General features: G+C 41.7%; 1 protein-coding gene across 10 annotated transcripts in view; it reads right to left on the reverse strand.

Annotated features, from left to right (window-relative positions):
• Positions 1-8968: 8968 nt before the first annotated feature.
• LOC131220882 (probable LRR receptor-like serine/threonine-protein kinase At1g56140) overlaps positions 8969-23987 on the reverse strand; it is a 101443-nt gene continuing 86424 nt past the window's right edge. For 9 of the 10 annotated variants that reach the window (XM_058215762.1, XM_058215759.1, XM_058215758.1 and 6 more), the window contains 5 exons: positions 19466-19584; positions 18894-19104; positions 18087-18318; positions 17447-17597; positions 8969-9622 (listed from right to left, as the gene is read on the reverse strand). In XM_058215762.1, coding sequence (XP_058071745.1) covers positions 9227-9622; positions 17447-17597; positions 18087-18318; positions 18894-19104; positions 19466-19584 — 1109 coding nt within the window. In that variant the 3' untranslated portion in view covers positions 8969-9226. The remainder of the gene's footprint in view (positions 9623-17446; positions 17598-18086; positions 18319-18893; positions 19105-19465; positions 19585-23987) is intronic. The other variant, XM_058215764.1, reaches the window with a different exon arrangement.

Here is a 23987-nt window from a genome sequence, read left to right on the forward strand (position 1 = left end):
ATAAATTTAATGATTGTGGATGATAGATTGATGCACATGAGTAATTTAGAGAAAAAACTAGCTAGGAACCTACATGCTAGGTCTACCTAACGCGCATGTGATGATAAATTAATGTTTATATGGTCTTCGATTCGTTTGAACATGAAATGTGTGTTGCCTGTCCATTTTTGCATTTGAAATTTGCATGTTCTTCCTTATTATATGCATAATTGTACTTTTCTTACTGTATAATTTTCTGCACTATGGATGATATGTTATCTTTTGCCTCTTAGGAAATTCAACACCATACGCACACACATCTAACTTATGTTGTTAATAGTAGTTGTTTTCATTCTAATATTCTAAAATTTCTATGCTTGATGTATTATACGCATAATTCCATCCATACTCGAAGATGAACTCTTAGTTGCTTAGGTGTGATACTGAGTACAACCCATTTTCTGGGTTGGTCAGGAAACTGAGAATTATGAGGGTGGTTCTGTTGCTTGGACCATCCTGTGAATAGTCCGACTGATTTGGTCGGACGTGAACGGGCGAAGGTAGCAGGACTATATGGGTTGCTTGCACCCGATGTCGTACGTTGCATGATTGCCTGAACTTGGACAGTCTAGTCCATTGACTGACCAACCATGTTTGTTAACCATGTTTGCTCACACCTGTTTAGAACCTGGAACACCCCTCGCCAACTGACACCCACCGAGAACAGGTAGAAACTGATCCACATTATCGTGAGCTGAGCATGGTGGAATGGGACACTATGTCTGAGCTGTCAGCCTACGCTGGGGTGACGAACCTCCCCATAGTGACCGCGAGAGATCCCGCTTCCCAGAACTCCCCACGTGCTTACAATCGGGGGTGGGGACCCCGATGAGATCAAAGATCGCGGGGTCCTGACCTCGCGCGTTGAGGGGTTCGGGCCTCGCAAATGGATGAAGGCATTGATATCGTCGGGGTGTACCAGTTTTTCCAACCAGTTGGATGAACAGAATTAACTAAATACTCGGCTAACATTATTCATGCATTGCTTTAGTCTAGGCCTAGTCCATTTGATGAACAGGGGTACGAAGGAAGGCAAAATGGGGGCTGAAACCCAAGCCTTGAAATCCAAGGAATAAGATGGCGGGGAGGGCTATGGATGAGCAAACCTGCACCCACAACCACCACTTAACTTTAGCAATCACCGAGGCCGCGACTGGCTTAACATCCTTGAATCTGGCCCCGTTCATTGCGAGCCACAACTCCCAGAGAATTAGACAGGGAGATAAACCGTGGTGGATATGAACAGGGAAGGAAGGGTGGGACGGGAGCCACCAATTTAGCACATGCCCAACCAGCGACGAAGAAGATGGAAGCTGCATCACGAAGATAGAGGCAAAAGCATTCCAAACTCTGGACGCCAGCTCACTGGAGAGGAAAACATGATGCAGGGATTCTACGGACGGGTTGGCATGCTGGCCAGGAGGGCAGCAGGAACACTTGGAGGCAAGCTGCACACCTTTGGCCATGATCCTCACATCAACCGGAACTGCGCCATGCAACAATCTCCACACGAAAAGGAATATTTTGTGAAGCAATTTACGGTGCCAAGCCCACCTGGCCCAGGCAACAGGTGGCCTGTGATCTCTTATGAGGGGCCACATCGATTTGACCGAGAACTTTCCTGAAAGTTCTAGCAGCCAGAACGGGGAAGCCAGGCTATTAGAAATACAGAAACCAGCAGAAAAAATCAGGTCAATAACCCGTTGAGGCAGGAAATTGAACACGACGGAGGGCGGGAGCGGACCGTCCGGCCTGAGAAAACTGCTAATCCGCAAATCTGCAATATGTGGAGGAATTGGCTGCGTTAACTGACCATATGTTGGCTTTCCTGAGGCCCACAGATGCTTGGGTTGCTTGCAAGAGCAGGGGAAATATGCTGAAAATAGATTTCCACAACGGAGACGCCGCGTCCTGCTACTTGACGGTGCACTGTGGGCACCGCAATAAATGCATACATTGTATCCACGTGATCCATTTTGGATGAATATTTTTAGACATGAGCCTGAAAATAAGCATATTCAAATTAATATAAGGTGATCCACACCATTGGAAAACAATGGTGATTGAAATCTCACCATTAAATTTTTTTAAAAGGCTCACCGTAGTATTCATTTGCCATTCAATTTATTAGGTAATGACTGAGTGAAAGGAAAGCACAAATATAAGCTTGATCCAAACCTTTTGTTTCCTGTGGTGTGGTCCACTTGAGATTTTGATTTACGTTATTTTTGAACTCACGGCCCAAAATGAGCTGGAAAAACGAATAAACGGACTAGGAAAAACACTTATATCATGGTGGGCTACATAGCACCGTCCGGCAGAGGAAATCGGATTGCGTACTGTGTTGCTCACTACACTTCTATATAACTGAGTAAACTTATTGGATCCGCAGTGACTGCGTGTGGTTTAGCCATGCCATCCATCCGTTTTTCCATATCATTTTAGGGGTCGAGCCCAAAATTGAAGTATATCCAAATCTCAAGGGGACCATACCAGGAAACAGTCCAAGCATTGATCACCACCATTGAAATATTCCTAAGGCTCACAGTGATATTTATTTGTCATCCATTGTTGATAAGATCAGACATGCATAATGAAGTAAAAACATAAATATCAGCTTGATCTAAAACTTCCTTAGCCCCAGGGAACTTTTCAATGGTAGACTTTCAATTCACGCTGTTTCAAGCGGTGTGGTCCACTTAAGATTTGGATATGCTTAATTTTTGGGTTAAAACCATAAAATTATCTTGTAAAATGGATGGACGGAGTAGATAATATGCATAAATTACAGTGGGCCCCACAGAGTTTACTCAGTATGCTTAGCGTAATCAACATTGAATGTGGTGTGGCCCATCCAAGTCATGGATTGACTTGATTTTTTAAACCCATGGTCCACCATGGAATGGTGCATCTGAATAATGGGGTAGATGTTCAGAGAGAGAGAGAGAGAGAGAGAGAGACGGCTACCCAGTTTTGTCCATTTGTCTATCCAATTATCAATCCTTTGGTGAGAAATGAAACGTACATAAAAAAGATGTGCTCACTTAGTAAATCCATACCTTCATTGCGATATAACCATAGCTGAAAAGATGGTCCAAGTCCTCTGCTTTATGCGAATGCTGAGAATCAGGAGCTGGAGCTAGACTGAGTACCATTTTTTTTTTTTTTTTTTTTCTTTTTTCAGAAAAGAGGGCCATGTCCCTATAATTTTGAATATAGAGATTCCGATGGGCTACGTAAAATCGACCCTCATTCATCATATATCCTTACAAAAAATAAAAATAAATAAATAAAAATTCCTGTGGCCCTCGAGCCAGCCACTCCTACCGACAAAAGAGCAATCCCCTGCTCCCCCGCATACTTAGGATTAGAAGCATAGCCCACTCGTCATCCAGCGAGCGAAGAAACCCAGAAAAAAAAAACACCAAGCAGCCTCAAGGCCATTATGCCAACACAACAGTCCCTCCTCCAATTGATCAATCTTCCAACCCGGGACGGTCATTTCCTAGTTAGACCAGAATCTTATCCAGCCCAGATCAGCCATTTCCCAGCCGAACAACAGAATCATATCCAGCAGCCCCTCCATAGCACTACAACAAACAAGAGGTTATCCGGCACATTGGGCGGACCTTTCACCGGCGCTAAGTACAACAGGGCGCCGACAAACCTCTCTCTATATATACAAAAAAAAAAAAAAAAAAATACCTCTCCTTTTACCTGCCTCCGATTTTCTCTCTCTATTGATGTTGGCCATTACACAAAACGAGGACGACGGAATCTGCCTGATCTGCCCTTCTCCTTCTCAGATCTGTAGTAAGTCTCTCTCTCTCTCTCTCTCTCTCACCTTGATCTCTACAGATCCATGTCCTCAGATCTCTAGATCAGAACCGTAGGGCCCATTCTACACTTCGTAATTGGAATTCGCTGGTTTTCGTGAAATGGGATAATCGATTTTTGATGTTTGGCTGCAGTTTGCAATTTGTTAGGGGTTTGAGAGAACGAGAGAGATGAAGAATGCTGACGAAATTCGAGACAGAGTAATAGGGTAAAGGGGCTGAGCTGCCACAGCAATAGGCCATGGATCCTAGCAAGCTTTCATGGCTCCGACCCCGTCAGGGTCGAGCTCAACCGCCTCGAGAATGAGGTCCGAGGTCGGGATTCCCTCATCTTCAGTTATATCTCGGCTGTGGATTCATCGGTTTTTTACTCGATTTTGCTGGGTTTTGGAGGTTTAGGGCTCGATTGGGGCAGGTTTAGGGTTTTTGAGGTGTTTTGGATGTGTCAGTGCACGGCCGCCCAACCTCCATCGACAGCCGCTACCATCATAAGAGGCCGCCCATCCCTCATCATCAACAACCAAACCCATCTCCACCTGCAATCGTCCACCATCAGTTCTGATTGGTAGGTATTTATTATTATTATTATTAAGGTTTTGATTATGGATTTTTGTTTTGAGTTTTCTGATAGATCGGCATTTAGGTCAGGCTTTCGATTAGGGTTTTTCTGTTTTGGGACTTATTATTAGGACTTTTTCAATGTTTTTATTATTAGAGCCCTCACAGCTGATACATTCGTAGACAAGGTGAAGGAGAAGGACCGATGATAAGGATGTTGAACATAAAGGTACAAAGGATGTTAAATCACTTAAAGCATTCATCTGGGAAGAAGTGGAGAAAGCAGCAAGAGGGGAGCCGACTGATGATAAGGATGATTTGTGATAATTTTTTGACATGTGTTCCCATTTGTTTTCCTGCTGTAGCATAGCATATTCATGAAGAAAACAAAGATCCTGATGTCCTTTTTTGCATTTCCCTTCACAACTGTGATTGGGATGATCTATTTGAAGGGCAATTGAAATTAGTATTTCTTTTTTGCATACTTACTTCAAACATTGTTTCTTGCAATTGGTAATGATGTAGAGGGGTTCTGTTCGTGTGGTAGCAGTACAGGGGCGGGGTTGACTCTGAACCTTGCTAATGCGGACTGCAAACTAAAGATTTGTGATTTTGGGCTTGCATGTGTATCATTCAATGATGCTCCATCAGCTATTTTCTGGACTGTATGTTGCTCTTCCGTGTTGTGTTTGATACCTGTTATTTGCAGCTTCTGACCATGATTAATATCGGCCTTTTGTATTCTAATGTGATCAGCTTTTATTTCTCTTATTATGTTACGTACTTGATGTCTGTTTGATTATGATGCCATGTGTGTTATGCACGTATGCTCATGATCCCATGTCTTTTACGTGTATTTATTTGCAGGATTATGTAGCAACCAGATGGTACATGCTCTTGGAATCTGTGGCTCTTTCTTTTCCAAAGTTGTTTTGTATTTGCTAATCTTAAATATGGATTTATATATTTGGGCATTTGATGGTTTTTTTTTTTATTATTCTACTTCCATTATTTATTTTAGATTTTTATTCTTTCTTTTTTGCATTTATGCATTAGTTTAATCATGTTAGTGCTCCCAATGGGTAATCCAGATGAGGTTTGGTCATGCTAATAATGGTTTTTAGAGATTTCAGAGATTCCTAATCATAGCTTTTTCTTTGTTGCATTGTCACTAGTTTGCTGTTGGCAGTTAAACATTTTGATGCTTTCTAATTTTGCTTATTATCTCCGTATTTTCTAGCTACTTCCATTTATAATTAACGATGATAAAATTTCATTCTTAAGCCATCATATGCTGTCTCCATATCAGCTTAAGGATCAGAATCCACTTCTTGGATTGGTTTTGCCAGCTCATTTTTTAGAGTGTTGGCCCAATAATTTACCAGATCTAAGTATCAAGTGGGCCACACCACTTGGAACAATGGTGATTGAATGATCACCATTAAAAACATCAAGGGTCCACAGTAATGTTTATTTGTCATCCAACCGGTTGATAAGGTCACATAGACCAGGATGAATGAAAACACAAGTATGTTCCAAAACTTTTGTGCCGAACTTAATGGTGGGTGTTCATTCACGTTGTTTCTAATGGTGTGATCCACCTGAAATTTGGATCTGCTTCAGTTTTGGGTTCATGCCCTCAAATGAGCAGGTAAAATGGATGAAAGGCATGGATAAACCATACATCAAGGTGGGTCTACAATCATGGCCTGACTGACAGTACGCAATTCTTGAGATAGTTTTTTGAAAAACTTTATGAAAGAAGGTATCAGATATATATATATATATATATATATATAATTTTTTTTTAAATTCTCATATATATATATATATATATATATATATATATATATATATATATATATATATATATATATATATATATATATATATAATCACAGAGAGGGGTTGGGATGGGGCTCATGGTGGATTTCACCGTAATGTGCATGTAAAATCCACCGTGATCATTTAGTGCATGATGGAAATTTAGCCATGAGGCTGAAAAATAAAGCAGATATGTGATTTAGGTGAGCCATACAAGGATAAATAGTGAGAGAGAGGATGCCTACTCTTTATTTTTATGGGGCTCACTGTGATGTTTGTGTGAAATCTACTCCAACCATTAGTTGCTTCATAAAATGTTATGTATGGGTACGAAAAATTAGGCCTATATGTGATTTATGTGGGCCATGCTAAGTGAAACGATTTGAATAGTGAACATCCCCATTACTGTTTCAACTCAGGTGAACCACCTGAATTATGGATTTGGCTGATTTTTTAGTCCTACAGCTGAATTATCACCATACATCTTATGTCTGGAGTAGATTTCGCATACACATAATGACGGACCCCACCCTCAGCCCTGCCCATCTTGGTTTGATTGCCACGTAGATTGTGTGGCCGGTCCTGAGGAGCATTGTGACAACGCTTGCATGGTGTGGATTCTATGTGGAGCACACCATGATGTATGTGTTTTACCCACCCGGTCCATCCGTTTTTCCAGCTCATTTCTAGGCATGAGACCAAAATCAAAGCATATCCAAATTTCAACTGGACCACACCACAGAAAACAGTGGGAAATGTGGCATCCACCTTTGAAACATTTCTGTGGCCTACAGCGATGTTTATATGTCATCGAAATTGCTCATAAGGTCACACATGCAAGGCCTGAAATGGAAACAGAAATAGCAGCTTGATCCAAAACTTCTGTGGCGCCTATGATGTTTTCAATGGTAGGATTTCGATTCCTACTTATTTTGTATGGTGTGGTCTACTTCAGATTTGGATATACCTCAATGTTCGTATCATGCCCTAAAATATGCTGAAAAAAATGCATAGAACAGAGATAAACTGTGTGCGTCACGGTTGGCTCCTTAGTGTCTTCACAGCTAAGGGTAGTCAGCGCCTCAAGACAGAATTGAGAATTAAATTTACGAGTCATCCAGTAGGGTGGGCCCACTATCATGAATTTGTAAAATCCACTCCAACCATCAGACGAGTGACCCAATTTTATGTCTCGAGCGGAGAAGCCAACTCCATCCAGTGGGTGTACTCGCGCGGGTGTTTGGGCATGAGGTACTTGTGAGACTTTATTTGTGTGAAAATGTACTCATACTTGTGCCTTTTCATTTTGTAATAGAAATATGTGGCTGGTTGATTGGTCGCACCTATTAGATTTAAATTCAACAGATCAAACTCTTTCGAAATAGTACTTAATGTGCTACTACGGAATTTATATAAGGACTTTCATTCCATTTTAAAAAATCATGAATTTATTTTTTGCTCTTTTGAAAATTCTTCATTCCTTTTACAAGATGGATGGTTCAGATCTCTCACAGACATGCCATGTGCATACAGAAATAGGATGCTTCATGACTTGCATACACACAGATTCAAGGGATACTTACAGAGCACCTCCTGCAGCTGGACCAATTGCTTTGAAAATGGACATTATAGTCATGGAAAGTCCATTTGCAGCTCCTCTTTGATGTTGGGCCAAATCCAGGAAGCTTCTCTAGAATCCTCGTAGAGATTCCTCAAATCCATGAGGAAAAAATAGGAAAAATGGAAATAAATTCTAATGAATTTGAAAATAAAGTGATTGATGATAAAAACGAATTTACAATCCTTTAAATAGCGATAACTAACCTAGGAATAAGTTTCAGAATCAAACTCCAACTCAAACTCCCTAAAAAACATATATTACTATAAACAGTAAACTTACTATTTATAGATGGTCATGATTTCTACTAGACTTCATGGTTTTTGGCCAAAAATAGTAAGTGTCCAATTTGGCCTAACCACATTATTCTCCTAATTTTTCTAAGGCCTTTTTTATGTTGGTCACAGCTCCTAAACCTCGAAGGATCAAGAATTGTTATCAAATTAAAATGGACGTTTGATCGTTGATCTGATGGAATATTGCAAATTCGGCATGGGCAACCTGACATAGTGGGTTGGCTGGCTAAAGTAGTTTCTCTTACGCCAAAATAATATATGGTACGTCAAATAATTCATTCCATTTTGCGAGATACACCCACTTTAGGGTTCTGACAATCCTAATCACTTCCACCTTCGATCGGGCCTTCTCGCCATGAAAGTGTCTGCAACCCTCTTTACATCATAAACTTGTTGCACTTGGCATGTTGTCCAAGGGGAGCAAATTTGATTTCAAGCTGAGTAACTCTTGTCACGCTTCGACTCAACTCTATAAATCTTCTATCTAAATTTTTATTTTCTTTTTGGATTTCAATTTTAAATAGATCTATTTAATTCAACCAAATATTCCAACAATATCATAGTTTAAAACTCTTGGAGTTCACTCCAAACTCAACTAAGTTGACTGGACTCATTAAGAAATCAACCCAAGTCAGCCAGAAACTTTTTATTGAGTCTCACTTGTTTGAGTTTTTAAAAACTTGTCAAGTCCAATAGTAGACTTGGTCGAGTTGACATGATTCATACTGAGTCAAGTCGAGTCACCGGCCAGTCAACTCCTTCAACAGAAGCAAGGTTCTTAACTGATGGAATACTAATGCACTTGCAATTTGCTTAGGATACTTGTATTATTTAATAATGAAAACATTTAATACTATTTTAATTTAAGATTCAACTAAGTAGTAGAGTCATCCCGACCCGGGTGGACATCGGGTTGAGTCGAGTTTTTAGGTTTTCGAACTATGACACATATACATACTGTGTGATAAGATATGTTCAACATCCAAATAAAAGAAAGATTCATAAGCAGTGAGAGGATAACTCGAAGAAATGCATGCAGAGCTTAAAAAAGTCGATCAGCCCTGTCTTTCTCCAATGATCTCTTGCAAAAATGGCTGAGTGGGCAGAGGCGGCCGTTTCGCAGGAGTAGACCAGCTCGAATTGTTGGACATGTCACATTGGCCTTCCATTATTATTCCCATAGACTCTCTTGACGTATAGTCATTCAGGGAGTTGGTTAATTCATCGAATTGCCACAAAGTCAAGTAGCTGGGCCGCAATGTGACATTGCTTACTTCAACGTCGCCTGAGAGCATGGCCACCACACGGGACATGGGCGGGCGTAGCACTGGAGATGTTTGAGTGCACAAAAGAGCTACTCCAATCATTCTTAGCGCTTCTCCTTTGTCAAATTCGGACAGTGTCGTATCGATCAGTTCCAATGTACGGTTAGCTTCACGTAGAGTCCAAGCCTAAGAAATTATGCAATGATGGGGTATTATTAATACATTGAGTGAAAAAGTAATTTATAATACATCAATCTTATGTCCACAAATCCATCATTTAAAGATAGCTAGTGATCACTTAGTAGAATGAATTGTGAAGAAAGTTCATTATTTTGTGATTGAAGCAATGCTACTTTTAGATGCGCATCTGCAAATGTGAAATACAAACACCACAAATGTGCCTATATCTCACGTGTGTGCGAGATATGGACTGTTCATAATTAGGCACGTCCTGCAATGGATGTAGACTACCTGATTAGGTAGGTCACTTGTGCATTTAATTTAAACCATTAGCTATCTTTTGTGGTCCATCTAAAAAGTGGGCTGGCCTTATTTTTCGATCGGCTAGGAAACAGTTTCCATGGAACCTACTTGATTGATGACCCATCTTTTGCACACATGATCCCATGTCGGCACACATAGGATGCTTCTGTTTGGCCCATTTACATGTTACATTCTTCTTAGGTTGTGTTTGGATGCACACACGAATTGAAATGCAGGCAACAGTTTAATCAAAATGGCAAAACTACGAAAGTTAATTGACGTTTCCCAGAGTCTACATCCAGGAAGTAGGCCCTCAAATTGCAATTACAAATCTTTGTAGTCCAACTTGAAAGTAACACAATTGTGATTTCGTTCCCAAAACTTCAATACGGTGGGAAGGAAATTACTATTTCGTTATTTCCACTTTATTTGATTCATAATCGTGATTCCAATCAATAGTGCTCCAAACACAACCTGTGATCATCATTTTTATTTTATTTTTTTCAAAAAATGCCCTTGTATCATTGATAATATGAACAACAAGTGTACAAGAAAACGCGGATTCAGGAGGGCTACACAAAAAATCTCAGGCCTCTCCTATCATATCTCCTAACTAAAAACAAAAGCAAAAAACTAGGACTGTGACTCCTAATGCCCGCCACAAAATGCGACCCAAGATCAAAACCAAAGAACCTGAGGACACTAACTTTTTACAGGACGGGTCCAAAGAACCCCTAAGCCAGTACTGTCAAGCACGATCAACTCTCGCACCTACCTCGAGAGGGAGCTCGAATGAACATAGAAGGAGGATGATTGGCGCTCACTACCCATACGGGCCATTCCATCCGCCGGCCCATTCCCTTCCCTAAGAATATGAATAAAAGAGAAAGAACCTCTTAGCTTTAAGGAATTAATCCTAATGACCCATGATCTCATTGGCCACGGCATGCGGGCTTCCCAAGGAGGAGGTTCAGAACGACTTCGGAGTTAGTTTCAACCTCGATCTTCTTCAACCCTCTAGCCAGGCAAAACATGATCCTATCATGGATAGCATAAAGTTCAACAAGATTATTTGAGCCGACCCCATAGCTTATGGAGAAAGCAAAATCGGGATTTCCTTTGTCCTCCCTGCAAACCCCACCTTCCCCTAACAAACCCAGGTTGCCTCTTGCTGATCCATCCGCATTCAGCTTGACCCACCCTGCTGTCGACTTTTTCCATTTGATGATTTAGGAGCAAAACTAGCGCTGCCGAGGGGGCGGGATCCCCATATCATTCCTGAATCCAACTCTAAGAGGGTTGTTTAGGGAGACATCTCGAAGAATGGATTTTGCCTACCATTTGATATGGGCAATGGAGGAAATAACCTTCATCCTTTTACCATCGAACTTAGCTTCATTCCTAGCATGTCAAACTTCTCAGAAGATGAGGATGGGAAGCAGAGATCTTGTAGAGGCTGGAGCACAACTAGGGTCTGTAACACAACACCATTGCAACAGTCTCCCCTCAGCAGACTGATGGAGCAGGGGAGAAATCCTGAAAATGTGGACGAAATGGGTCCAGATAGATGCAACATGCTGCCTGTAAAGGAAGAGATGGGAAATAGATTCTGAGGTAGCGATTGGGGGTAGGAGAATCACTGTTACAGCAACAACACATGGAGGTCGGCACTACCCCCTTGGACTGGATATGTTTGTCCACCGGGATGGCCCCCTATAACAGTCTCCTGCAGAAGATCGAGATTTTTTTTTTTTTTTTGGGGGGATATTTATTCCATAACCTATTGTTCCATCTTGTAGTCGGAAGCGAGGATCTGCTCACCTTCTAGGCTGACTTGAGAGTGAACAGCCCAGAAGAGTCGAAGGGCCAGAAATATACTAAAATTTTATCTGAGGTAACGAAACCTCCATTAAAGATATGCATCAGAACCTGATCGGGTAGGTAGTTGAAGATTGAAGATGGAGGGATGGGGCCAGTGGCACCCAAAAAGTCTCTGACTTTGAGGGACAAAAGCGTGTCTGGGATCGGGCAGGACGCGATCCGTTGTAGGGGACTTAAACCTGACCAGTTATCTTGCTAAAGTTTCAGCTCCCCCGAACCCACCTGCTATTGCATGTTGTTTAAAATGAAAGAAAAGTGGGCTTTGATTTTTCTCCAATGAGGAGAGGATTGAGCCAAAGAGCTGCCCGTCTCATCCCCCTGCATGTCTCTATGATGCTTAGCCTGCATGAGGGACGCTCAGGGACCAACTTTCTTTCCAAATTTCACTTCCCAAGCCATCTTCATACAGAGTGCAGCCATTACTTCCTTAAGCCGCCTCGTTGTAAAGTGTCGCTGATTATCAATGAAAGATACCCTTTTTGAAGAAAAAAAACCGTCTGATGCCTAAGCCGCCTTCACATATGGGCCTGACAATTTTATCCCATACAATCCAATGCAGTTTTCTTTTCCCTTCACTCCAACCCCAAAAGAACTTAGCATACATGCTCTCTAAGCTCCTTATTACCTGCCCTGGCACATGAATTGCTGCCATAATGTGAAGAGGAATGCCTCCCATCACATGCTTAATTAACATCATCCTGCCGACTTGAGATAAGAGTCTAGATTTCCACCCGTTAACTCTATTATTAACCTTGTCGATCAGGAACTGAAAATCAGCTACCTTGGTTCTACCCCTACTTAGTAGCACTCTAAGATATTTGACACCATTAGACGACTTGGCAAAACCCAGGATGCGCTCAATATTTCTAGCCCTACCAACCGGAAAACTCTTCAAACCAAGGAAACAGCTCTTTCTGCTATTAATTTTTTGGCCCGAGGCCTCTTGGTACGCAACCAGGAAGTCTTTAACTCCTATGAACAATTTCTGGCTCCCATTAAGGAACAACAAAGTATCGTCCGTGTACAATAGATGTGATATGAGGGGGCACCCTTGTTGAAGCTTGTAGGGCTAGATCCTACTGTTCTCTACCATGTGTTTGATACTGGTTGAGAAGGCTTCCATTGCAAGGATAAAGAGACCTGGCGAAAGAGGATCTCCCTGGCACAAACCTCTCAAGGATTTAAAGAACCCCGCCACTTTCCCGTTTACTAACACTAAAAACCAGTTATTTCCCCAACACTTTTCAACTAAGGAAATCCATTTGTTACTAAAACCGAACTCAGAGAGAACCATTTTAAGAAAAAGCCAATCAACTCTGTCGTAGGCTTTCTCAACATCTAGCTTGATAATAATGTTCCCCCCCCATGCACCTTTCTGTCTAACTCTCTCATTGCCTCTTGAGCCAGGGCTATGATCCCTGTGATAGCTCTACCCTAGACGAATGCTCCTTGCTCTTATGAAATTAGCTTTGGCAAAATGTTACTTAGTCTGGATGCCATGATTTTTGCGGGGATCTTGTAAATAACGTTGCATAGGCTGATAGGCCTGAAATTAGAAAACTGCGAGGCTGATGGGGATTTGGGGATGAGGTAAATCAGGGAAGAGGAGAAAACTCTAGGAATTTCTCCCCCTGTGAAGAAATCGATAGCAGCCCTGTGGATGTCATTACCAACTATTGACCAATATTCCACAAAGAATGCCGCAGAGAAGTCGTCTGGGCCAGCGGCCCCATCTTTCGGGATGGAGAAGACTGCCGCATGAACTTCAGGAAAGGATGGGGGGACCAGGAGGTCCACATTGTCTTGGGACGTAACCAGCTGAGAGATATGTTGCGTGAAATTAGCTTGACGAGAAGTGCGTTCTGACTTGAAAAACTCTTTAAAGAAATGCACTGCCGCTTCTTTAATCTCTTCTTGATTGGTTAAGGTGTTTCCGTCCTCATCTTTGATGGAAAGATAGCCGCACATTGGATTCTCTCTCTCGAAGAGGCATGAAAGAATTTGGCATTTTTATCCCCTTCTACCAATCATGTATTCCTCACTTTTTTGCTTCTAGAAAACTTCTTCAATCTGTTCTAGTTTATTTAGCTGCTGCCTGATAGCCACACCTTGTTGCAACAGCTCGTCATTTGTGGCATCCTGCAAATGAGTATCAATATTTTCTAGGTCCTCCTCAACCCTGGCCGAAGGTCTTTTTGTTCCAAACCTTTAACAATTGCTTAGTTTTCTTCATTTTGAGCTGAACATTGATCATGGGCTGAAGGGAACATTCCCCCTCCCAGGCCTTCTTGATCAACTGTTGGAAAGAATCCTGTAATGTCCACATTTTGAGAAAATGAAAGGGCTTCACCCTGGGCTGGAATTGATTTGGGAAAGAGAGAAACAAAGGGGCGTGATCAAAATTGTTGGGTAGCAGATGTTCCACATGAAAGGCAGGAAAAATGGACCCCCATCTGTTATTGAAGAGCAATTTGTCAAGTCTGGCCCATCTGTGCGCACTGCCTGACTTGTTATTGCACCAAGTGAATAGATTTCCTGAATAGCCAATGTCTTGCAATGAAGAGTTTTGCACTGCTTTCGAGAAATCAATAATGCTAGTTCTGTCTAGATTCTGAGTCCCCATTCTCTCTTCAATTTCCATAACCGCATTAAAATCTCCGCCAACGGCCCACGGGACTTGAATGATTCTGGCAAGAGCAGTCATCTCGCTCTATAGGGATCTCCTATGGGATCGGCAACAACTAGCATAGATAATGGAGATGAAGATTGACTCACTATGGACCTGTAATGACAAGCTTAACGAAAACATTTGATTAGATGAGCTAAACACAGACACATTCAGGGAATGCAGGTAGAAGACCCAGACTTTACCCCCTACTTCACAATTGGAAAGCGAGGAGTGGAAGCCGAGCTTCAAACTGATTGTTACTCTTCTTTCCTCTCTCAACATCGGCTTTAGGATGACTACTAAGCAAGGTTTAAACTTCCTGACTAGATTTTTTAAGGATCTCATGGTAGGCACATTACCCACCCCTCGGGCATTCTGGATGAGGGTTCTATCTATCTGTTACACATCCCGTATTCACGACCCTTTGCTTCAGTCTTCTGAGTCTGCTGAACCATTCTCCTTCATCATGATGTCTAGATAGTTTCTTGCCTGGAGGTTTCCTTGCTTTTCTCTTCACTGTGACTGGATCAGCCACCCTTGCTGACTTGTTCTGTTCCTAGCTCACTGTGTCTGCACCATCAGTAGCAGAAGAGTGAAGCGTGAGCTCCTCAATTGGAGCATTCGTCTCCTCAAAGTTTTGGGAATCATGCTCGAGCCTTCCTTCTGCAGCACACTAGCCTCTAAACCTTGGAGGATCCAGTCATGGTTCAGGGTCATTTTAGAGTCTCAGCGGAGATGATCCAACTGATCTCGCTCTGACTCTATGGATTTTCCTAACAGGGTTGATAGAGGAGTAGTATGCCAATGTAGAAACTGGTATGGTAGCTTCTGAATGTTTCCCCATCTGAACCTGAAACTGGAAAGCCCTATTCGTTCTTGTGCCGTTAGTTGCTGAGGGGCTAGCGATAGTATGGATCAAGGCTGTCTCCACTCTCGGGAGATGCTAGAGATTGCTGGTTTGGGGCTCATCTAAGAGCCAGCTCATTATGTAGGGAAGTTGGATTACAGAATATTGGAGGCCTGATGGGTCTATTTCCAATGAGTCTGCTGTTGGACGACAGTTGTGACCCTCTGAGTGTTGCTTGGGGCTAAATGTCCGGCACGGGGTTCGCACCTTCTACACCTGAATGGACACCGTGTGGGTGAGATTGGTAGCAGGGGCCTGTTGATATGTAGGAGGGGTGTGCTGTTGCGAAGGCGGAGTGTCTGATCCGGGTGTTAAGGGTCTTAGAATGTCTGCAGTAGGAGCCACTGGATCCCCATACTTGGAGACCATAGGGCTGAACTCCAGGACAGGCGTGCGCCTGAACTGACTGCTTTGCAGCCGAGATGGCACCATGGCCATGGGGATGGTTGGATCAGCTCTAGGGAGAGAGGAGAATTCTGACTTCGCCCAGTCTCCTCGCTGCTAATTTGGGAATGGAGATTATCACGGACGGGGGTGAGTAGGGGTCTGGAAGCAGGGGAAGGATTGATAGCTAGGGTCTGTTAGGAAATTGCACAAACAGTTGGTGATCGAGGTTGGAGGGGAGGGATGACAATAGTTGTTATAGTCGACAGGGCCTACTGGGCATTTTCGCAAACAGTTGATGGGCAGGAAGCTAAAGGCTTCTACTGGTAGTGAAATGACCTCATGACCCGTTTCCCTGGTCGAGACCTGTTCTTGTTGCCCATTAAGGTTCTCTTTCTGGTGACGAGCTGCCTTCGACATTACCACATTTGACTTTTCTAACAACCCAACAATGGGGAATGCTGAACCATTCACCAGTAAGGTATACAGATGATGGAAATTCGATTTAGGAGATAATATGATCTTAACCCTGGCAAAGTCTTGGAAGATGCCAAGGGTTGCCACACTATCTAACTCTTCTACCATCCCAAACGTGCTCACCAGTTGTTCAATCGTCTTAGGGTACCACGCATGGGTCGGAATACCTAGTAGCCGGATCCATACACCTTGACTGAAAGAAGGGGATTTAGGTGACCAAGATTCAACTCCTGTTAAACCCATGCTGCGGACTAGGGAGGAGTCTGCTGCAAAGGCTGACATCTCCTCTCTTGATTGGAACATAAGGAGAAACATATTGGGGGCAAGCCTTGTAAAGTCTATAAGCGATGCAGAGAATGCCGATTTACATAATGTGTCAATGAGGTGCAAAATCGAAACTGATTCACTCTCTGCCGAGGCGATAAGGGCCGAGGAGAGGGATTTCCTCAAACTGTCGACCATACCCTTGTCTGTTTCCACCATAAATGGGTCGGCAGACTCTACTCTACCATGAGAGATTGGCACCGTGCCAGGGGGTGGAGCCATACTTGGGGTATGCGTCTTCTTCACCGTGTCCGCGTACGAGCTGACCCTCGCTTGCTATCTATGGTTGTGATTTGGGGGTCGGGGCCTGCTCTGTTCTGGAAGAACCCAACTGCCTCTTTGCCCTCTCTATGGAGACTATTCGACCGTTAATTCTCCTGCCATTCAGACAGTTCGCTGCATTGTATGCATCTTGTTCATATAAGAATCGAATGAAGGCGAATCCCCAAGATCTATTCCGACTGTGGTCCTAGGGGATGTAAATGTTTGAAAGTTTCCCATATTTGCTGAAGATTCAAAGCAGGTCGTCCTCAGAGGTATTGAAAGTGAGGTTGGCTACGAAATGGGGAAAGGTGGGGTTGGAGGAGATGATCTCCTGGGGTGAAAGCCCTCCCTCAGACGATTGCGCTTCCGCACACGTTCTCTCACCTGCAACCGTTCTCTCTCCTCCATCTGACCCCAACAGGAATCGCAAGGAGAAGCAGCTGACTAGTGATCATTATTTGAATCATAACCAATGAAAGCTAATAGCAGGAACATGAAACACTGAGCAAGATAACAAATCTCAACAGACCGTGTGTGTGTCCATAACACGTGTATCCTAATCAAAGAATCAAATTACCAACCTACAGACTCTGATTCCTATAAGGTGATTAAAATGTCATACCCATTCGAGGAGATATATCTTATCTTGATCCAAGTTTGCATCTGTATTTGGCCTTCCACTAAGAATCTCAAGTACGACGACCCCAAATCCAAACACGTCAGCCTTTTCTGTTAGATGCCCACGCAAGGCATACTCCGGTGCAAGATACCCACTTGAAGAATCCACACAAAAAACAACTCATAATGAGCAAATTAGGATGTGTTCTGGATGCTCAATTGAATTAAATTGCAATAATCAGCTTATAAGAGTCCTGTGATAACTTGGAAGTCCTTTTCGAGCCGTGTAAGAGAAAGTCAGCATAGGCTGTTAACTATTCAAGGCTTATTATAGAGGAAGACTATAATCCTCTCCTAATCTTTTTTCACATTCCTCCTACATTAGATAGTGCCCTAAAGTGCAAATGATCAAAGTGGGACTCCTCCCTACTCCATTCATAATGAGGTACTAGCCCCTTAATCGGAACTGAAGTTGTTCCCGTTCCAACTTGAAATTCATGGAATTGCAATTTGGTGGCTACTCATCATATCATTTAAAACGGCTATCCCACTTCGATCATTTCTTATAAATTGTTATAATTTAGTTGAATTGAGCATCCAAACAGAATGTAAGTAAGAGGTGAAAACAACTGAGTGTTTCTTACAATGTCCCTGCAACCTGTGTGCTGATGTGTGTCTTCTTATCATCATATAGTTTGGCCAAACCAAAATCTGAAATCTTGGGATTGAGATCAGCATCAAGCAAAATATTGCTGGCCTTGACATCTCTATGTATGATTCGGAGCCTCGATTCCTCGTGGAGATAACTGAGGCCTCGTGCCGTACCTAAGCATATACCGTAGCGGGTGGGCCAATTTAGATGCAACTTATTGTCTCCTGCAAGGAATTGACATGCATTTAAATGGAAATGATGCATAATACTCTCATGGATACACTGGTCAATATAGGTAATAGGGAAAACAACTGATCAGGACGTCTATTTTGGTTGAGTGTTGCCATTGATACCACAGTAAGGGTGCCATTGATACCCCTAAATAGCAATTCCCCCCCTGTATGTGCCAAATTGCTAATGTAGAATGTATGTGCAAGAAAACAGACTGTTCATCAGGGGGGGCCCACCTTGATTTTCCATGACCCAAAAATAAAGGCAGTTCAATCTTCAAATGGGGAACATGTGTATGATAAATGTGGATGTTGGCAATTTTTTATAATTTTCCATTTGTTTCAAACATGTGTTGGGCTACATGATGATCAGAATGCCTGGATTTAGGCGGTTGTATATTCATGTGGGGCCCACCAGATGAATGGCCTGTGGCCTGGATTGTACACATGCATATGCTGCATTGGCAGGTGCGATTACCAGATCCTACTCTCACCAACGGCCACCACATTCCTCATTTTGGTCATAGCTCAAGAATATGGTTTTACAGAAATAGGGAAATATTTTGTACCGTAGAGTGCATGATCAAGGCTCTTGTTTTCGAGATACTCATAAACCAAAATCCGCTCATCTCCCTCGATGCAGCATCCATACAACTTCACAAGGTTCCGGTGCTGCACTGCTGATATGGTAACAATCTCTGTTACAAACTGACTCTTTCCATGATGAGATGCGACAGAGAGTTTCTTCGTAGCCACTGTCCTTCCATCTAAAAGTGTACCCTACAAAAATACCACAGTTTGATAGAAGTAAATGAATGCTCCAAGATGTATTTATTTATGCATATATGTATGGTGGATGGATGTATAAATGTTAGTATGTATAGTGGGTCCTGGGTAGGTATGCACATAATTGCAGTATAAAATGTGCCTGAGTCAGCACAGAGAGAATTAAATAGAGGCCTGTTTGGATGTCCACACACATTGGGATTTGTATTCACTTCCAAATACACCCTTAGTTCTCAATTGGTGCTTTATTTTCCCCTATGACAATCATTCACATTCACTTAATCTCGCAAATCGAAAATCGAATGATACTATCCTCTGATACATTCATTTCAGATCCGTAAGGAAAAAAAAGTACCTTATAAACAGCCCCAAATCCTCCCGCTCCCAACTTATTTTCCAGACTGAAATTTCCCGCAGCAGTCCTCAGTTCGGAATAAGTAAAAGTGTTTGGGTTGGCACCCATCTCTAGAAGCTCTGGGAATTCACATAAGTGAGCAGGTTAGGATCATATATCTACTTGAATGGAATACAAAAATACATGCTCTCTCTCTCTCTCTCTCATAAACTTGTTTGAAAACAATTGTATGAATCCCCAATTTGTAGTTCTATTTACTTAATTGACAGTTTTCTTTATAAGGGTCTGTTTTGATGAACCAAATAATTGAATTGTAAACATTCAGTTGAACCAAGAAGAAACAACTACACTGTAATGACCATCTGAAGATCTTTCCTCTTCCCACATTTTTCATTTTTATAAAAACAGAAATCATATAACATAGGATGTAACACCAAACAAAAACCAATGGAACATAACAAAAAACAAAAGCATAAAATCCTACTACATCCAAAACCCACTACTTAAACACAAAAGCCATGCACCCAAAAACAAAAGAAATAAGAGCCTTCCACACCAACTGACACATCATGCCACGCAACACAAAAAAACCAAAGACCCCATGAAAACAAAAGACTCCCATTTCAACCAACTTCTAAATAGGCTAAGCAAAGTAATTCCTGGAGCTTTTGTTATCTCGCCAACCAAAATAGATCCCCCATGCACGGTGCACCTCCTAACATCCATCAGTGTGCCATCCAGTCCAAAGGCCTCTCCTATCCTCATCTTTTTGGAAGCTTCTATTACTTCGTATTACTAATCCCTTGAAAGTATTTACGCTTTCTAAGCTCATTTGAGTTTATAATTTCATCTATCCCTATGCTCTCATACTTATTGTCACTTAACAAGTTCTGAAAAATAGCTTCTCCACCTTTTATTGATCTCATTGAACTTAACCAATAGTCATTGTTTTTAATGCAACTAATATTATTAACGCCCTTGTCGTATTTTAAAAAACATTTTTTTAAAATAACAAAAGAAATAAGAGCCTTCCACACCAACTGACACATCATGTCACGCAACACAAAAAAACCAAAGATCCCATGAAAACAAAAGACTCCCATTTTAACCAACTTCTAAATAGGCTAAGCAAAGTAATTCCTGGAGCTTTTGTTATCTTGCCAACCGAAATAAATCTCCCATGCACCTCCTAACATCCATCGGTATACCATCCAGTCCAAAGGCCTTTCCTATCTTCATCTTTTTGGAAGCTTCTTTTACTTAGTATTACTAATCCCTTGAAAGTATTTACGCTTTCTAACCTCATTTGAGTTTATAATTCCATCTATCCCTATGCTCTCATACTGATTGTCACTTAACAAGTTCTGAAAATAGCTTCTCCACCTTTCATTGATCTCATTAAACTTAACCAATAGTCATCATTTTTACTGCAACTAATATTATTAACGCCCTTGTCGTATTTTCAAAAACATTTTTTTAATACAATAATTTTATTTCAAAATTCAAGTACCCTCCATGTTTCTTTTTTTTTTTTTTTAAATGTTTTTGTTTTTAGTGAAGCTCTCTTGTCCCACATAAGAAAGAACCAAAGAAATCTCATGTATATAAGAGATGTGGTTTGTATAAGGCTTGAGCTGCTAAGGAGGAATAGCCATTTGGGTTAGACCATCTCTTTACAATGTGTGCGCCAAGCCAAGCCGAGATGTGTTGTGGCCATGTGTGCGCATGCCACACCAGGCCGGGGTCGGGTCCGGTTTGGGTCTATGTGTAGATTGAGAGTACACTCGTGCTAATGGTTTTTATTCTGCACTCCATGAGTATACTTGCATATGTCAGTTTTATTGTTCAACAGATGTCTTAAATTTGTCAAAGTGCTCAACCGGTCGAGGGGGCTGCTTGACCAAGTGAGGCCCGCTTGACTCGAAGTCCAGCGACTTATGTTTTTTTGGTATCCAGGACGCTCGACCAGTCGAGGGCCTGGCTCGACAAGTCAAAGGGGTCCTTCAACTGGTCAAAGCCCTCATTCGACTAGTCAAGGATTATGCAGATACAGTGTGGATTTTGTGCAAACTGCATAAATTTGAGTCGGTTTTAGAAAGGTGCGTAAGTGGAGTTTCCTAAACTATAAATAGAGGTCCTTAGGGCTATTTTAGGGTATTCTAAGGCTTCTTAAAGGGATTCCAAGGGTTTTTAAAAGGGTTATAGGGTTATCAAAGGGTGTAATAAGAGTGAGATTTGAGGTTGTTCGAATCAGGTAAGTTCTCTCTCTTTGTAATTTCTATTTTCATAATGAAGATCTATTGCTTTGTGCTATGGTTTTTTCCCGCAAGATTTTCCACATTAAATCTTTGTGTTCTCTTGTGATTGCTTGGTGCTCTTGGATTGCTATCCTAGATCTAGATCTGTGTGATTCCACAGAACAAATCCCAATAAGTGGTATCAAAGCATCGTTCAGGCATAAATCTGAATATGCAGGATTAACAATAATGAGAAGTACTAGGTATGATATTAAGAAGTACTCAGGCAAAAATAACTTTGAGTTATGGAAGATCAAGATGATCAGTTCCTTAACCAAGCAAGGCGAGGATGGTGCCGTTGAGGCGAGAAAGTCTACCATGATTAATGATGAATGGAATACTCTTGATAAGAAGACCCTATCCTCGATCCATTTATGTCTCATAGATGAGGTTCTCTATAATGTTTTCAGGGAGAAAACTGCAGCTAATTTATGGGTGAAGTTAGAAGATATCTATGTGAAAAAACTCTCTGAAAATTGCCTACACTCGAAGCGGCAGTGGTATAACTTCAAGATGGCAGATGGGTGAAAATCTGGAGGTCCACATCAGCAACTTTAATAAATTAGTCTGCAAATTGCAGGATATAGAGGAAGTGATCAAAGATGAGAAACAAGTATGTATGTTGTTGAATTCTCTTCTGGCATCGTATAAGTCATTTAAGGACACAATGTGCACCATAAATAAAACCCTGAGTGTTGACGTCGTTATCTCAACCCTTCAAGGGAAGCGAATGAAAAAGCTAAATGGCGACACAGAGACATCTTTTAATGCACTGATTACGAGAGGCTGAAATGTTGAGCGAGATACAGGATCTTCAAGAACTATATCCAAATTCAAGGGCAAGGGCAAAGGAAAACTAAAGTGCTGGAACTGTGGAATGTCTGAACACATGAAGAAGGATTGTACCAATCGTAAAGCAAAAAAAATAAAAATCAGTAGCTTCTTCTAAGGAGGCCAATGTTGTCACATTTGATGAAGAAACAAGTGGTGGTGATGTTCTGTCTCTTTCCATGATCGGTTGCTTACATGATAATCAGAAAGACGAGTGGATACTTGACATATGAGCATCTTATCACATGACTCTTTATCGGAGTTGGTTCGCCAGTTATAAGGAATGCGATGGTGGACAGCTTTTTATGGGCAATGACAATGCCTGTAATGTTGTGGCTATTCGTACGGTGAGCATCAAGATGTTTGATAGGATGGATCATACCTTGACTGACGTCAGGCATGTTCCTGATATGAAGAAAAGTCTGATTTCTCTCGGTGCACTCGAGGCTATAGGGTGCAAGTTCACTAGTATTGATGGTATCCTTAAAGTTTCAAAAAGGGCACGCGTGGTTATGAGAGCGCAAAAGCACGGAAACCTTTACAGGTTGATTGGGAACACTTCAACAGGTGAAGCGATAGTAGCTATTACAGATTCCACGTCTCTACGTATGTGGCATGCTCGTTTAGGCCACATGAGCAAGCGGGGCATGAAGGTACTATCCGATCGTTGTTTGATTCCAGCTTTTAAAAATTCTGATTTACATATATACGAGCATTGTATATATGATAAACAATCTAGATTATCTTTTAAAACTGGAAAACATGTATGTAAGAGAGTGCTTGATTATATGCACTCTGACGTATGAGGGCCACCGCCAAAAATTTTCGTTGGAGGGTCGTTATGGTTTATTTCATTCATTGACGATTACTCCTGGAAAGTTTGGGTTTACTTCATGAAACATAAATCTGAAGTTTTCACCATATTCAAACAATGGAAGACAGTGGTGAAAAAACAATCAGGGCGAAAAATAAAGGTTTTAAGGACTGACAATGGTGGAGAATTTATTTCGACTGAGTTTAATGATTATTGCAAGGATGAAGAGATCATTAGGCATAACACAGTGCACCACACGCACTAATAAAACGGTGTGGCTGAGCAAATGAATCGGACTCTCCTGGAGAGGGCCAGATTCATGTTAAGTAATGTTGCGTTGGGCAAGGACATATAGACAGAGGTCATTAATACGACTTACTATTTGGTGAACCGGTCTCCTTTAACAGCAATTGAATGTAAAATCGCATAGAAAGTATAGAGTGGTCAAAAAATTGACTACTAAGATCTACGCATATTTGGTTGTGAGACTTACTCTCATTTACCATCAGTTTAGAGAGATAAGGTAGACCATAATTCTAAAAAATACATCTTTGTTGGCTATGACATTGGTGTGAAAGGT

The sequence above is a fragment of the Magnolia sinica genome, chromosome 12 (assembly GCF_029962835.1).
Source record: "Magnolia sinica isolate HGM2019 chromosome 12, MsV1, whole genome shotgun sequence".
Taxonomy (NCBI): Eukaryota; Viridiplantae; Streptophyta; class Magnoliopsida; order Magnoliales; family Magnoliaceae; genus Magnolia; species Magnolia sinica.